The sequence below is a fragment of the Lycium ferocissimum genome, chromosome 6 (genome assembly GCF_029784015.1).
Source record: "Lycium ferocissimum isolate CSIRO_LF1 chromosome 6, AGI_CSIRO_Lferr_CH_V1, whole genome shotgun sequence".
Taxonomy (NCBI): domain Eukaryota; kingdom Viridiplantae; phylum Streptophyta; class Magnoliopsida; order Solanales; family Solanaceae; genus Lycium; species Lycium ferocissimum.
The window spans coordinates 70,680,610-70,694,178 of record NC_081347.1 but is presented as its reverse complement, the minus strand read 5'-3'; the positions used below and the strand labels follow the sequence as shown (position 1 = coordinate 70,694,178).

The 13,569-nt window shown below is 33.2% G+C and overlaps 2 protein-coding genes across 3 annotated transcripts; one reads left to right on the top strand and one right to left on the bottom strand.

The window, feature by feature from the left end:
* The first annotated feature begins 3,642 nt into the window (after positions 1-3,642).
* Positions 3,643-8,700, top strand: LOC132060277 (glutamate-1-semialdehyde 2,1-aminomutase, chloroplastic). Its single transcript, XM_059453232.1, has 3 exons — positions 3,643-3,871; positions 6,401-6,574; positions 7,571-8,700. The coding sequence occupies exons 1-3, from the start codon at positions 3,698-3,700 to the stop codon at positions 8,636-8,638; spliced, it is 1,416 nt and encodes a 471-aa protein (XP_059309215.1). The 5' UTR covers positions 3,643-3,697; the 3' UTR covers positions 8,639-8,700.
* Positions 8,701-9,245: 545 nt separating this feature from the next.
* LOC132060980 (uncharacterized) lies at positions 9,246-12,106 on the bottom strand. Of its 2 annotated transcripts, none has more exons than XM_059453869.1 (5): positions 11,884-12,106; positions 10,933-11,035; positions 9,928-9,999; positions 9,646-9,851; positions 9,246-9,534 (listed from the first exon to the last, which is right to left on the bottom strand). In XM_059453869.1, the coding sequence occupies exons 1-5, from the start codon at positions 11,991-11,993 to the stop codon at positions 9,438-9,440; spliced, it is 588 nt and encodes a 195-aa protein (XP_059309852.1). In that variant the 5' UTR covers positions 11,994-12,106; the 3' UTR covers positions 9,246-9,437. The 2 variants fall into 2 exon arrangements, with proteins under 2 accessions (XP_059309852.1, XP_059309853.1); XM_059453870.1 differs by having other exon boundaries at positions 10,933-11,030; positions 11,884-12,017.
* Between the last annotated feature and the right edge of the window lie 1,463 nt (positions 12,107-13,569).

Genomic DNA, 13,569 nt, shown 5'->3' with positions numbered 1-13,569 from the left:
GAATTTCAGTTAAGACGATGATATATTTGAAAACTTTAATGACGGGAGCGATATTTTTTACTTAAACTTGTAATGGAGGATATTTTTAATTCTTTTCCCAAAGTAGAGGGATATTTTTTATCCTTTTCCCAAAAAATAATGCATGTATTAGCTTTGTGTATTATTATTACCTTGTTTGGTACATTCTTTCAACTTATGCATAACTAATACATAGCAAATCATGATATTAGCAATGCAACGATTTTTAATACATGTGTATAGGGGTGTACAAAGTTACAAAACATAACGATAAAATTTTTACAAAAAAACGAAAATTTTTGCTCAAAATTGGTTTGGTTTGACTTGGTTTGGTGTTCAAAACTTAAAAATTTCGCCATAATCAAAATTTTGGTTTAACTAAAAAAATCAAACCGAACCAAATATGTATATCATGTATTCAATTTTTAAAACATTTTCACATAAAAATATTTATTATTGTAAAGTAATTTATAAATATTTATAAATTTTTAAATAATTTTTTATCTATTATGTATAAGTTCATGTTGAGCTTTTTTAAATTTTGAATGTCAATAAGTTTAACATTTTAATATGTTTAACTTCAAATAAAGTACAACAACAATAACAACACCAACATAACAAAACTCAATTACAATTTTCATACAAACGTATACAATTATCATACAACTTAAATACAAATTTGTATAATTGATTTCAGTAAAAAACATAACTTAATTTTTCTTTGTCATGTAAGTAATACTTATTTTAGCATGACTTAGTATTTTTAGATTATGGTCATTTTCTTTTATGACGCTTGTTAATTAGCAATATTTATTTTAACACGTAATTTTGAAATATTAGCTTTTGTTGAATATTTTAAAAATGTCATCAATCTTCTCCATTTTTGTTAAAGACTTTTGATTTGGTTGATGATCTATATAATTGTATAATAGGACGAAAGAAATATTTGAAGTAAAAGTTATATGTTTTGTATCAGGAAATATAGAAAAAACCAGGGAAAAAACATGTGGAGTTTCAAAGGACCATATACAACAGGAGAAGGTGAAGGGGAAAAAACCGAACAATATAAAATAGAGATTGAAAAAGGGGGGAGGGTGGACTTTTATTGGTTTGGTTTGGTGTAATTAAATTTTATTTTGTAAATAAGGAAAAGTATGGTTTATTTTGGTGTTTAAAAAATCGGTCATTTTCCCTAAATAATACATACCAAATCATGGTGTTAGCAATGCAACGATTTTTAATACATGTGTATCATACAAATTTGGACGGGGGAGTATTATTATAGAGTGAAAGATAGAAGAAGAACGATGTGAATAATGGAGGAGGAAAAGGGTAAAAGAAGAAACATCTTTTATGGAATTAAAATCTTACATATAAACTAAAACAAGGTGAAATTATAATAATTAGACAGTAACACTAATCCCGCTGGTTTAATTAGCTTAAAAGTACGATGAGAATTAGTCATTTAGTCTTAGTAATAAAACAAAAAAATTGGCAGGAAATGTTTTGCTTTTAATGGATCTTACGCGGTTTAATTCGAATTAATTGAAATCTCGAAGCAGGTACTAAATACTGGACAAAATTTAAATAACGGTCTTAAAAGTGGCTACCTAGTGTCATTTATACTACTTGTAATTACAAGTCCAGGACATTATGGCCTTAATTTCAATTTTTTCAGTTCAAAATCTGAGGACATTGTGTCCTTAAGTTTTTCAAGTTTTAAACTTCAGGACATTGTATCTTGAAGTTCAAACTGTGTACCTTAATTTTCAAACTTGTATATCAAACTTCAGGCTTGTATATTTCTATTATGCAGAAGAAGTTCGAATGTAGTTAAGATGTCAAGCTTGTATATCTCTATTATGCGGAATAACTATAGCCAACAATCTTCCAGCTTTTGTTGTGATCGGAAAAGAAGGAGTACGGAATATTTGCAATGAGACAATATGTCTAGTTAATATGATATATAGCTTGTATATCTCTATTACGCGAAATAACTATCGCCGACAATCTTCAAGCTTTTGTTGTGATTGGAATAGAAGGAGCACGGATGAGTTCGGAATCTTTGCAATGAGACAATCAGGGTCGTCTTATCAAGATTGGGACCTAAAGCCAAACTTAATAAAGACGCCTTAATTTTTTTGAAAAATAAAAATAAAGGAAAGATCGTGATATATATTTTTATTTAAAGTTTACTTTTCTAACTTTTTTAGATGCGAAGTCATTAATTACTGTTTTATAATCATTAAGAACAATGCAAAGTTGTTAACATTTTCTTTCAAGTCAATCCATTCCTAAAGAAAATCAACTGACAATATAGCTAATCAATCACGTGACTAAAAATATTTCCTCTCTCTCTCTTTTTAATAAAAATTGTGTACTCCCTTGTCTCAATTTATGTGACACAATTTGGATCGAGAGTCAAACTTTTTTATTTTTATCGTGAATCCAAACATATAATCTTTAAGTATTTTGAAAAATAATTTACATTTTTAAAAATTACATGAAATTACTATTAGTCACAATAATTTTTGAGAATTTCTTGTGTAGTCTAAAAAGAATTTAGGGATGTAGAAGAAGAATACAAGCGGACAAAAGAAGCAGGAAGGAGAAGAAGCGGGCTTCCCCTTTTTCCAAGTGATTGGCTAAATTTTAAATAATTTGCAAATCTTGGTTGAAATTTAAATAACAACCCAAAAAATGACTATCTGTGCGCTTAGCCTAAAATTATACATAGCAGGCTGCCAATTTTACCGACTTCTAAGAAATTTTTGTCACTTTGGTTTTCTTTAAGATTTTCTATCTTACTTTCCTTATCTTCATCATCACAAGTCAAAACAAAACCACTTTAAAAACCAAAAGATTTATAACAAATACCCTTTGCATCACCAACTCAACAAGACTCAAAATAGAGACACACAGAGAGAGAAGAATAGTTGGTAACAAAAATAACTTTAATAATGGATGATCTTAAATTAGTAGCCCCAGTTATTTTATAAAATAAAATTCCAAATCCAACAAGTGAGCAATACCTTTAATTTAACCTTAAAAGTTTGCTCGGAGCAATTAGGGACAAAAGTTAAAAAATCCTTAATGGAGGATCTCAAAAAATAATAGTTTCGGATCAGACAACCAATTTTACCGACCCAATTTGCCCTTCAAATGAGCTAGTCTCTAACTTTTACATTTAAATGGTTTGGTCTTTAATTTTTGTCCTTCATGATCAACTTATGTCCCAACAGAGCATCAATTCTTTAAACTAAGTGGTGAAAGATTATGATGTGAAAATATAAACATATGTTCGGAAGAATTGGATTTTTGGTTATTTACAAACTTTATTTAGTTTTATGATTTTTTTTACAAGAGATTTTTATTTTTTACACATAAGAGATTTGAAAAAATCATTTTCTTTTAAAATATAAACGTATGTCCGACGAAAATGTTATTTGGACAAAAATTAAAGACAATCACAAAACAGGAACAAAAGTGCAAATGACCCTAGAAACTTTTGTCACTTTCGTTTTCTTTAAGATTTTCTATCTACTTTCCTTATCTTCATCATCACAAGTCAAAACAAAACCACTTTTAAAAACCAAAACATTCAGAACAAAAACCCCATTGCATCACCAACTCAAGAAAAGACTCAAAACACACACACAGAGAAAAATAGTTGGTAACAATGGCTGCTATAAATGGTGTAGGTCTTTCATGTCCATCAAAATTGACTAAAAGTACTAAAAGTCAAACACCCAAATGGGCTACTAATGCAACAATTAGAATGACAGCTTCAGTTGATGAAAAGAAGAAAATTTACACACTTCAAAAATCTGAAGAAGCTTTCACTAAAGCTAAGGTAAATCAACATTATATTTTTTTTTTAGACTAATGTTTTTCAATCTTGATATAATTCAATATTGTAAGACTAGTTGCAAAATTGTAAAGAAAAATTTGAAGTGCTTATTTGTAATAGCTTTTGCTCAAATTATGTATTTGTAGTGAGAAATTCAGCTAATTTGTATGTATAAATAATTTATTCAGAACTCAGTAAACAAAAGAATGTGTGGTTTGGAACCCATATATTTAAAATCCTGGATCCAGCTGTACCGGCCTTGACCAGTTTACAAGAGACTTTCAGCGGGAGACAAGGGGCGCTCCCACAGGTTCCCAATGCCCTACGTGAAGCCCTACTCACCTCAACATCTATAAAAAAAGCTCTTTCTCCTTTATTTGCTAATATGATGGCCGGTCATAGTTCAGTAAAGATTTTAAGTGGATTCGCTTGGACTATGTTATAATGATCTTAGTCACAAGATAGAAGATTGTGGATTGGGTTCTTTGATGGTGTTATTGTTCAGTGTTTATTCTATGATTTGAAGTTATATAAAAAATTGCTAAATTGTGGGATAAGGTAGTCACAAGATAGAAGGTGGATTGGGTTCTTTGTTGTTGTTTGTTTATTCTTTGATTTGTTGTTGTTGAATTGTATTGTTTCAAGATTCGATTTTTAATGCTGATATTGTTAATAAAGTTCCTAGCTTTTGAGATATCTAGGGTGAGTGAGGAGAAGAAGGGGGAGATGATGATTTGATGAAGTTGGTAGAATTGCCAAATTGGCATCCTATTTGATGAACTGATGTACAAACTAATGCTGTTTAATCTGACATACAATCTGCTTGTCCTCCTCATATAAGTTAGATGAGGTGGTCACAAGATATAAGATTATGGATTGGGTTCTTTAATGGTGTTAATGTTTGGTGTTTATTCTTTGATTTGAGCTGTGTTGCTTCAAGATTTGATTTTTTTTACGCTGATATTGTTAATAAAGTTGCTAGCTTTAAGAAATATGGAGTGGGTGAGGAGGAGAAGAAGAAGAAGGATCTGCCTATGCTTCTAGATGAGGTGGTCACATGATGCAAGATTTTGGATTGTGCTCTTTGATGGTTATTATTTGGTGTTTATTCTTGATTCGAAGTGTATTGCTTCAAGATTCGATTTTTTATGCTGATGTTGTGAATAAAGTTGCTAGCTTTAAGATATCTGGGGTGGTTAAGGAGAAGAAGAAAGAAGGAGGGGGGGAGGGGGTGTTGATTTGATAAAGTTGGTGCAATTGCCAAATTGGCATCTATTATGATCAACTGATCCATTGGTTGTCCTCCCATATAAGTTAGTATTACTTAATTGCTATCTATTTGTATCTCTATGAGAACTTGAGTATGTTTTAGGCGTGTAGCTGTGCTGAAAAGGTGCAATTTATAACACAGTTTAAAATTCTTGAAAATTGTTGGTGTTTCACAAGATACATTATTATTGCATTTGCTTCTTTGATGGTGTTATTGTTCAGTGTTTATTTTTCTATTCGAGCTGTATTGGTTCAAGATTCGATTTTTCATGCTGATAAATAAAGTTGCTAGCTTTAAGATATCTGGGGTGGGTAAGGAGAAGAAGGGGGAGGTGTTGATTTGATGAGATTGGTGCAATTCCCAAATTGGCATCTACCTGATGAACTGATATATAACCAATGCTGTCTGATCTGATATACAATCTCGCTTTTCTCCCATACAAGTTATATAACTTTACTGCGATCTATTTTCGTCTCTATGAGGACCTTGAGTATGTATATGTAGGTAGTTGTGCTGAAAAGGAGCTTTTATAACCAGGGGAATACCTAGTATATGAGTTACAGCAACCTAATAACTTTTCCTCAGACCCTATATATGTATTAAGAAATCCACTAAATATCTGTATATGAACTTAGTTTTTATTGTATATTAACTTTGAGGTCGATGTACAAACCCATAAGCGTCAAAACCTGGATCCGCCTATGTTTATAACACAGTTTAATTTTCTTGAAAAATTAGGTGATTTGACTACAAAGAGGAGATGTATCTAGGAATCTGATAATGTATCAAAATTTCTGCTGCAAAATATGTTTCTCTGCATTAGTTGGTGTATCTTCTGTTTATATATTCTTTTATTTTCATGTATCTTCTGATGTAACTTATTGAGATAGGAACCTATAAGGGAAAAATGCTAAAAAGCTATCACATTTTCTAGATCGGGTAAAGGTTAGAAAACTGGCGTGTGACAAAGAACTAATTGTACAACATTTTGTTCTTTCTATAAAAAGGGAATTATACGATGAACAAGTTGTCTATGATTGTTTGTATCAAAAGGAGGTGCTGAAAATACAGTTAAACTAATTGTTGAGTTATAAGGTACACTTGATTCATGTTATTCTTCTTGTGTTGTGCTCAAATTTCTATATGTTAATCTGTTGCAGCATAATATTCCCAAAAGAAAAGAAGCAGAAAAATTCTATCAATTTTATTGATCCTTAGTCCTTACAAGTTCTTTGATTTTCATCTTGTGTTTTACTATGTAGGAGTTGATGCCAGGTGGTGTAAATTCCCCTGTTCGTGCTTTCAAGTCAGTTGGCGGACAACCTATCATAATTGATTCTGTGAAGGGCTCTCATATGCGGGACATAGATGGTAATGAGTACATTGACTATGTCGGATCATGGGGTCCAGCTATAATCGGTCATGCAGATGATGAGGTTCAGTTCTTTGCTTTTAACTCATGTTCAGCTTGAAATTTCACTGGCCATTGTGCATTTATTTGGCCTGGCTTGTTACTGCATTTGCATGCTTTGTATTTGATAACATGTTTCAGAAACTCCATCTTAAAGCTGCTTCTTTTTTTGCTCCCATTACAGGTTAGAAAAGTTTTCTAAAAAATAACCCTTGTCCTGCAATTATTTTGGCCTTAGGTAAATGTTTATGACTACCAAGAACATATGGTTTAAGCCTGTTCTGTTGTTCATTTTGTCAATAGTAGTTGGTATATGACGTCCATCTCGTAGACAGTTCTCATGATAAAGTGTATAAAGCAGTACTATAAAAAGTTGATTTTTGGTTGGAAGTTGAGTTGAGCTGAGTTGCTTATTGGATGAATAAAGTGAAAACTCAAGTAGAACATGTCGACATAGTAGACCTAGGTGCGAATGTCTAAATTCTTCCTCCACTTGTTTCTCCTCCTTTTCTTTCTGAGGAATAAGAAAGAACCAATATGTCAACTGGATTCTCTTGAGCTCAGCTTTAAGAACTATTGTTGAAGATACCTCAAAATCTTCTCTATGACCTTCTGTCTTGTTACGTTGTACAATGAGAAATGTGGTTGAAGTAGAGTCTTTCCAAAATCTTAGTACTGCAAGGTGGGAAGAAGGGGGGGGGGGGGTGTCTCTGTTAGTCTGGGCCTAAGGACGAAGACAATAGAGTGAAAGTTGGTAGGGGTCGTCTGGTTGCTGGTTAGGGGGTGAACTATTCATGTACTGAAACCAACATAATTAGCATCACGTTTGGTAGCATTTTAGTTGCTTGTATCAAATTCAGCACACTAAGTACGGTGCTTGATTACCAGTTCAGAATCCACATAACTAATACATATATAAGTTATGAGGAAATTTCTATATTGTTTTATGCAGGGTAGAGATGGAATAACTAAACCCTGCATAACTCTAACCACCAACCCCTTAATGTTTTTTCCCCTGCAGGTGCTCGCAGCATTGGCTGAAACAATGAAGAAAGGAACGAGTTTCGGCGCTCCATGTCTCCTCGAAAATACTCTAGCTGAGATGGTTATTTCAGCTGTCCCAAGCATAGAAATGGTTCGGTTTGTCAATTCTGGTACCGAGGCATGTATGGGAGTACTACGGCTGGCTCGTGCTTTCACTGGCCGGTCTAAGATCATTAAATTCGAGGGTTGTTACCATGGTCATGCAGACGCATTTCTTGTTAAAGCAGGCAGTGGGGTCGCCACCCTAGGACTCCCCGACTCACCCGGAGTACCCAAGGCAGCTACTATTGATACTCTAACAGCGCCTTACAATGATATTTCTGCTATCGAGACCCTCTTTGAGGAGCACAAAGGCGAAGTTGCTGCTGTAATTCTCGAGCCTGTAGTTGGAAATGCCGGCTACATTCAACCAAATCTAGATTTTCTCGCTGCCATTCGCAAGATTACCATAGAAAATGATGCACTTCTTATTTTCGACGAAGTTATGACTGGATTTAGGTTAGCATACGGCGGAGCTCAAGAGTATTTTGGAATAACTCCGGATTTGACAACACTCGGAAAGATTATTGGTGGTGGCTTGCCGGTAGGTGCATACGGAGGAAGGCGGGCTATTATGGAGATGGTAGCACCTGCAGGACCAATGTATCAGGCGGGGACCCTCAGCGGAAACCCATTGGCCATGACAGCTGGAATTCACACGCTTAAGCGGTTACAGAAACCGGGTACATACGAATACTTGGACAAGATCACTGGTGAACTCACACAAGGAATCTTGGATGCTGGAAAGAAGACTGGTCATGCAATGTGCGGCGGTTACATAAGGGGTATGTTTGGCTTCTTTTTCGCGGAGGGTCCCGTTTATAACTTTTCGGATGCAAAGAAGAGTGATACTGAGAAATTTGGAAGATTCTATAGGGGGATGTTGGAGGAAGGTGTTTATTTTGCCCCATCGCAGTTTGAGGCTGGATTTACCAGCTTAGCACACACTCAAGAGGATATTCAAAGGACTGTAGATGCAGCTGAAAAAGTTCTAAAGCAAATTTAAAGACTTCCTTTTCTTTTTTTGTATGCTAGGTGGAGATTTTTCCTTTCAAGTTTTTGTTGTGATGAATAAAATGTAATTTGTAATGAGAAGTTTTGTAGCATATCGTTTATTTAGTAACATGCTGTACCATTTTGCCTCCTTTTTTAAAGCTATTTTTAGTCATTTTTTACCTCCTATATGGATCATTTGCTTTCATTGTATTATGTTCTTAGTTAGAATCTCATGGAATTCAAACACTTAATATAAACATATATAGAGAATTTTACATGTGAAAGTATTCCTGCCGATTTTATTTGACCGTCTTACTGTCATTCTTTCAAATTGAGCTTTGTTAAAGTTAAATGATCAATCGGAACTTGTGAAAACTCAGGAACTATTTATAAGCTTGTTAACCTTTTTTTTTTTTTTTTTTTTTTTTTTTTTTGGGACCAAACGATAAACTTATAGTGCAGAATTTAATATACTACACACACACACAAAAAAAAAAGATGGATCCCCGTAATAAACATTTGCCTCCAAAATGTGATGCCTAGTTCAACCTATTAATAAAAGTCATTGCTCATAGTTTTGAAAAAAAGTAGTGAAATAGATTATAATCTTTGTACACTTTGAAGGAAATATACATCAACTGCATATATTACTTTCAAGAAAATATATACCAACTGCATATACTTCATATACATATCATCCAAGCTTATCTTCTTTGTTGTTTATATAAAATCGAAGCAATCGACCAAAGAAAAAGTATATCAGAAAATGCAGAATTCAGGTTAACATTAACCAAGATGTATATCAAGCTTTAAGCAGGCTGTGATTGGTATGAACGACGCCTGAGTTGCGACTCTGGAGTAGGCTGCTGCAAGTAGATTTTTGTTGGATCGTTGGGGTCGACATATCTGCAAAATCGACAAGAAGCATAATAAAAATTCAGTAAAACCATCTAAGCATATTGATAAGAAAGTATCTCAACAATTTTCATTGTAAAAGGCGTGGGCTATTTGACATACGCATGTCTGATCATATCATCAACTGGAGTTTGTGCAGCTTGGAGAGGATCCGCCCGTGGTTCTGCTCCAGACTGTTGCTGAGCTCGTCTCACAGAGGCAATTAAATTGAAAAATAATGGCACGAAAGTCCCACAACCACCGTCCTTGAACAAAATCTTGAATGAATGCGTGGAGTACAAGGCCCTATTTTCATTATCTGGAACAACCTGAATATCGGCCAGAATCAGTCATCTAAAGTAGCACACATAGTCCAATATACGCGAATGTATACCTTTTGCTTACCGGATCTACATGTCCAGAAATGTTGTTGCAATGGAATACTGGTTGCTTAAATTTTTCATCAGAAATGAAGAGCTGCAGAATGAAGTTAAACTTGGTCAAGCAAAAGTAGGTTTCATTTTTCAGTTTTGTTTTGTACTGCTCACTCAATCATATTATCAGCTAATACCAGGATTATTTTCAGAACAAACTGTTAAAGAACTAACAGAAGAGAAAGCAGCAATAAGCAGGATTCAACGAAGCATAACATAACAAAAAATTTGGTCAGAATGCTAAAAAAAAATTCTCAGCTTTCTTTGCAATTTGTAACGACGCTGATCTTTCAGATGTACTTTGGAGTGGCATTTCATCAATACAATTTCCAATCTGACCTATCAAAGAAAGTACACCTAAGCACAGAAGCAATCTTATCCCACCAAAAGAAAGAAGCAGCCACAAAAAAAAGATTCACTAACACTGGACAGAACTAAATCTAGGTAATAAACACAAGAAATAGTGCTTAATGAAGCTAGCATTAACCAGACAACAGACCATTATTTACTTATACACATAGCAGTCACAACAAATGCAAAGTTCAACTGTTTAATGGCTCTGGCACCTGCAGCCGTGCAAGTCATTCACGAGCTGCCTTAAGAAACTTGGTCTCTTAAGCATATTGTTCATATATTGAAACCACCATCCTAAATTTCACATAGTGCATTTTTTGTTCCGGTTGTATATGATTTTCAAGGGATGCTATTCAAGGTCCACCTTTTTAATTTTTGGGAAATTATCATTGAAAGATTCAAGAGATCAACATGTTATACCTTTACTTTGATTAAATAAATATTTCCCCTTTACTTTGGTTTTGATAATAACTACATTATATTCTAGTAAGAGTAGCAAAAGAAAAATTTTGCCTCCCTTCTCTGATCCACACAGAGTTGGTGAAAAACTTGACTCAGACAAGGAGTTGAAATCCAATTAAATAAATAACCCCGTTGACAGTAAAAGACAAGTATTACATACCAAGGGCATGTCAAAAGCAATGAAATCTTCAGGCATCTTTGCGACAAAGACAATCCGAATATTTGACAAGTAGACCGTTCCTTTTGTTCTTGTTTTTCCTACACTATAAGCAAGCAGTCTCATCAACACAAAGTTATGAACTAATAGAAATCAAAGAAGCAGATAGATAAAAAGAGAAGGCAATGCAAGAATTACGTGATTAAAGAAAGGGAGAAAGAAACACATAAAGTAAAGCAAATGTAGCCATTCCATTCACACTCAACAGCCAAATCAAATGCATTAACTATATTATTCCTCTTTACCAGGTATCCACTTTAAAGATATGTAAGTTCCTTATGCCTTCCTTTCAACTGAAATGTCCAAGCATGTTTTAGATCACTAGTTTTTGAAAGAAGTATCCATGTGAACATATATTAGCAAGCACGAAATAGACACACACACAAGCACAGTCAAATGCTAAGCAGTTCACGTTGCAGCCCAAGCAAGATCGTCCCAAATATCGATATTAAATGACAACAAATGGCAGATTTCTGACAGGTAGAAATAAAAAGTAGTATAGCATGTAAAAGTTGACAAGTGCAATCCATATTGTTGCCGGCAATGCATATTTTATGCGACTTTTGAACAATCTTTGTCTCCAAGGTAAAGAAATACAGGCAAAACCCCTTAATATGTTAGGAGCAGCAATTAATGCACGAACTTTGACTAATATTTTAAGATGTATTTTTTTCACTAAAATGATATGAGAAAAGTTACAGTCTAGAGTATTTTTCATGTAATTTTCAAATATATAAATTTTAATCTTGAAGTATTAAATTAATCTAATTTAATTTAGCTTTAAAGTTTTATCAATTTGACTCTCAAAAAACGAAAGTATCACGTAAATTGTAACTCAGGGAGTATTGATTATAAAAAAGAGGAACATAGAGATAACAATATAAGGATGATTACCCAGGAATCTTGTCAATCTCAAACTCAACACCATCTCTAGAAAGAACAAACAATTCATTAGTGAAAGGAACAGGCATTCCATTAGGAAATAATTGAGGATTCACTGCCATTTTTTCCCTGACCGGATAAGGAACCTTCTACTTTGTCAATCCAACAGGAAAAAAAAAAAAGGTTGTTTTGGAATGTGGATTTTCTGGTATATGCTTAACGCAACGTACGGAGACACAGAGAATATAGAGTTGTTGAAAAATGTGAGACGATGGTGGTTGTTGTGACTGACGTGGACTTGTTTGTTGCTTTGAAGTTTGACAAGTGTGTTGTGTCTTTCTATGTTCCGCAATCTTTGGAAGTACGGCAAATAAAAAGGGACAAAACAAGAATCCAAGTGTTCTTTATTTATTTTTTATTTTTTTACTCCTTCTGTTTCTTAATAAGTGATTTTTTAAGTTCATGTGCATCCCTTAAGTCATTAAACTATGCACCAATTAATATGTGAATCATGATAAATTATGCATTTCATTTATTATTTATGAAGGTGTGTGTGAAGTCTATAGTGAACAAGTGAAAGTGAACCGAGAGAGTACCTTTTTGCACCATTGAATTTAGACCAAAATGAAAAAAAAATAAAAAATAACACTCAATACATCTATATTTACTTGTTTATATTTGACTTGGCACACCTCTTAAGAATCAATAAATAAAATGGTAGTTTTACTATTTTTACCCCTAATTGTTACTCCATTCGTCTCAAAATATTTGTCGTGATTACTAAAAATAATAATCTCAAATTATTTGTCGTTTTAGAAGTTCAAGGCAAAATTATTTTACCCTTAGTTGAATTTTGCCATTAATGGAGATGACACATAAATAAAATAAATATTTAAAGAACTTGAGATGAACCTAACTGCATATATTTTACTTCTTTATTTTTTTCTCAAGTTTATGATCAATATGTTATGAGCAACATACATGACACGAGATGATTTCACACGTTCTACGATAGGATCGGAAATCAACAACTCTCATATTTATTCGGGTATGAAGTTGTGATGGATATTGCCTTAGGTTGGGCCCTGATGTGTGTTAGGACTAGCCACCTCATTATGTGTGCTTGGTTGTTAACTATGTTCGCTTGATGCCATGTGTATTTGGTAGATACCGAATTTTGTGTGTCGTCCTGATTTGAATAGAATTGATATAAAAGAAAGTGTTGAAGTTGAGTAAGAATTTCATTTCAAATACGAAGAAATATTTATGATCTATCTAAATGTTTTTTAAAGAAAGTGTTAAAGTTGAGTAAGAATTTCATTTCAAGTACGAAAAAATATTTATGATTTATATAAAGGTGTTTTTAGTTATATAGATTTTTTCATGAGATATTTGTAAAATAAATATATAAAGCTTTTTGATAAGTCATTTTCTTTTGTCGGAATCATAATGAGTCATAGGAGGTCATTTCCTCCGAACATTGGATGATGGATCCACATCGTATAGGTAGTTTTGAATGATATTTGTTCCATACATTAAATGAAAAAAATATTGAAAATTCAAAATAATTATTCTATTTGAAGTTTTGAAAAATCAAGTTAAGTTATTTTATTGAGAATACAAATTTGTGAATACGTCCACCTTTTGAACGATAAGTAATAACGAGCAATCTTCGAAATTTATTGAAAGATCAAGAGC

Bases quoted from the DNA above. Each gene is read 5' to 3' on its own strand.
- LOC132060277 (XM_059453232.1), top strand. From the start codon at position 3,698: ATGGCTGCTATAAATGGTGTAGGTCTTTCATGTCCATCAAAATTGACT. The intron at 3,872-6,400 runs GTAAATCAACAT...TTTACTATGTAG, and splicing joins AAGCTTTCACTAAAGCTAAG to GAGTTGATGCCAGGTGGTGT. The intron at 6,575-7,570 runs GTTCAGTTCTTT...TTTCCCCTGCAG, and splicing joins TCGGTCATGCAGATGATGAG to GTGCTCGCAGCATTGGCTGA.
- LOC132060980 (XM_059453869.1), bottom strand. From the start codon at position 11,993: ATGGCAGTGAATCCTCAATTATTTCCTAATGGAATGCCTGTTCCTTTC. The intron at 10,000-10,932 runs GTATGTAATACT...TTCATTCTGCAG, and splicing joins TTGCTTTTGACATGCCCTTG to CTCTTCATTTCTGATGAAAA. The intron at 9,535-9,645 runs GTATGTCAAATA...TCGATTTTGCAG, and splicing joins GATGATATGATCAGACATGC to ATATGTCGACCCCAACGATC.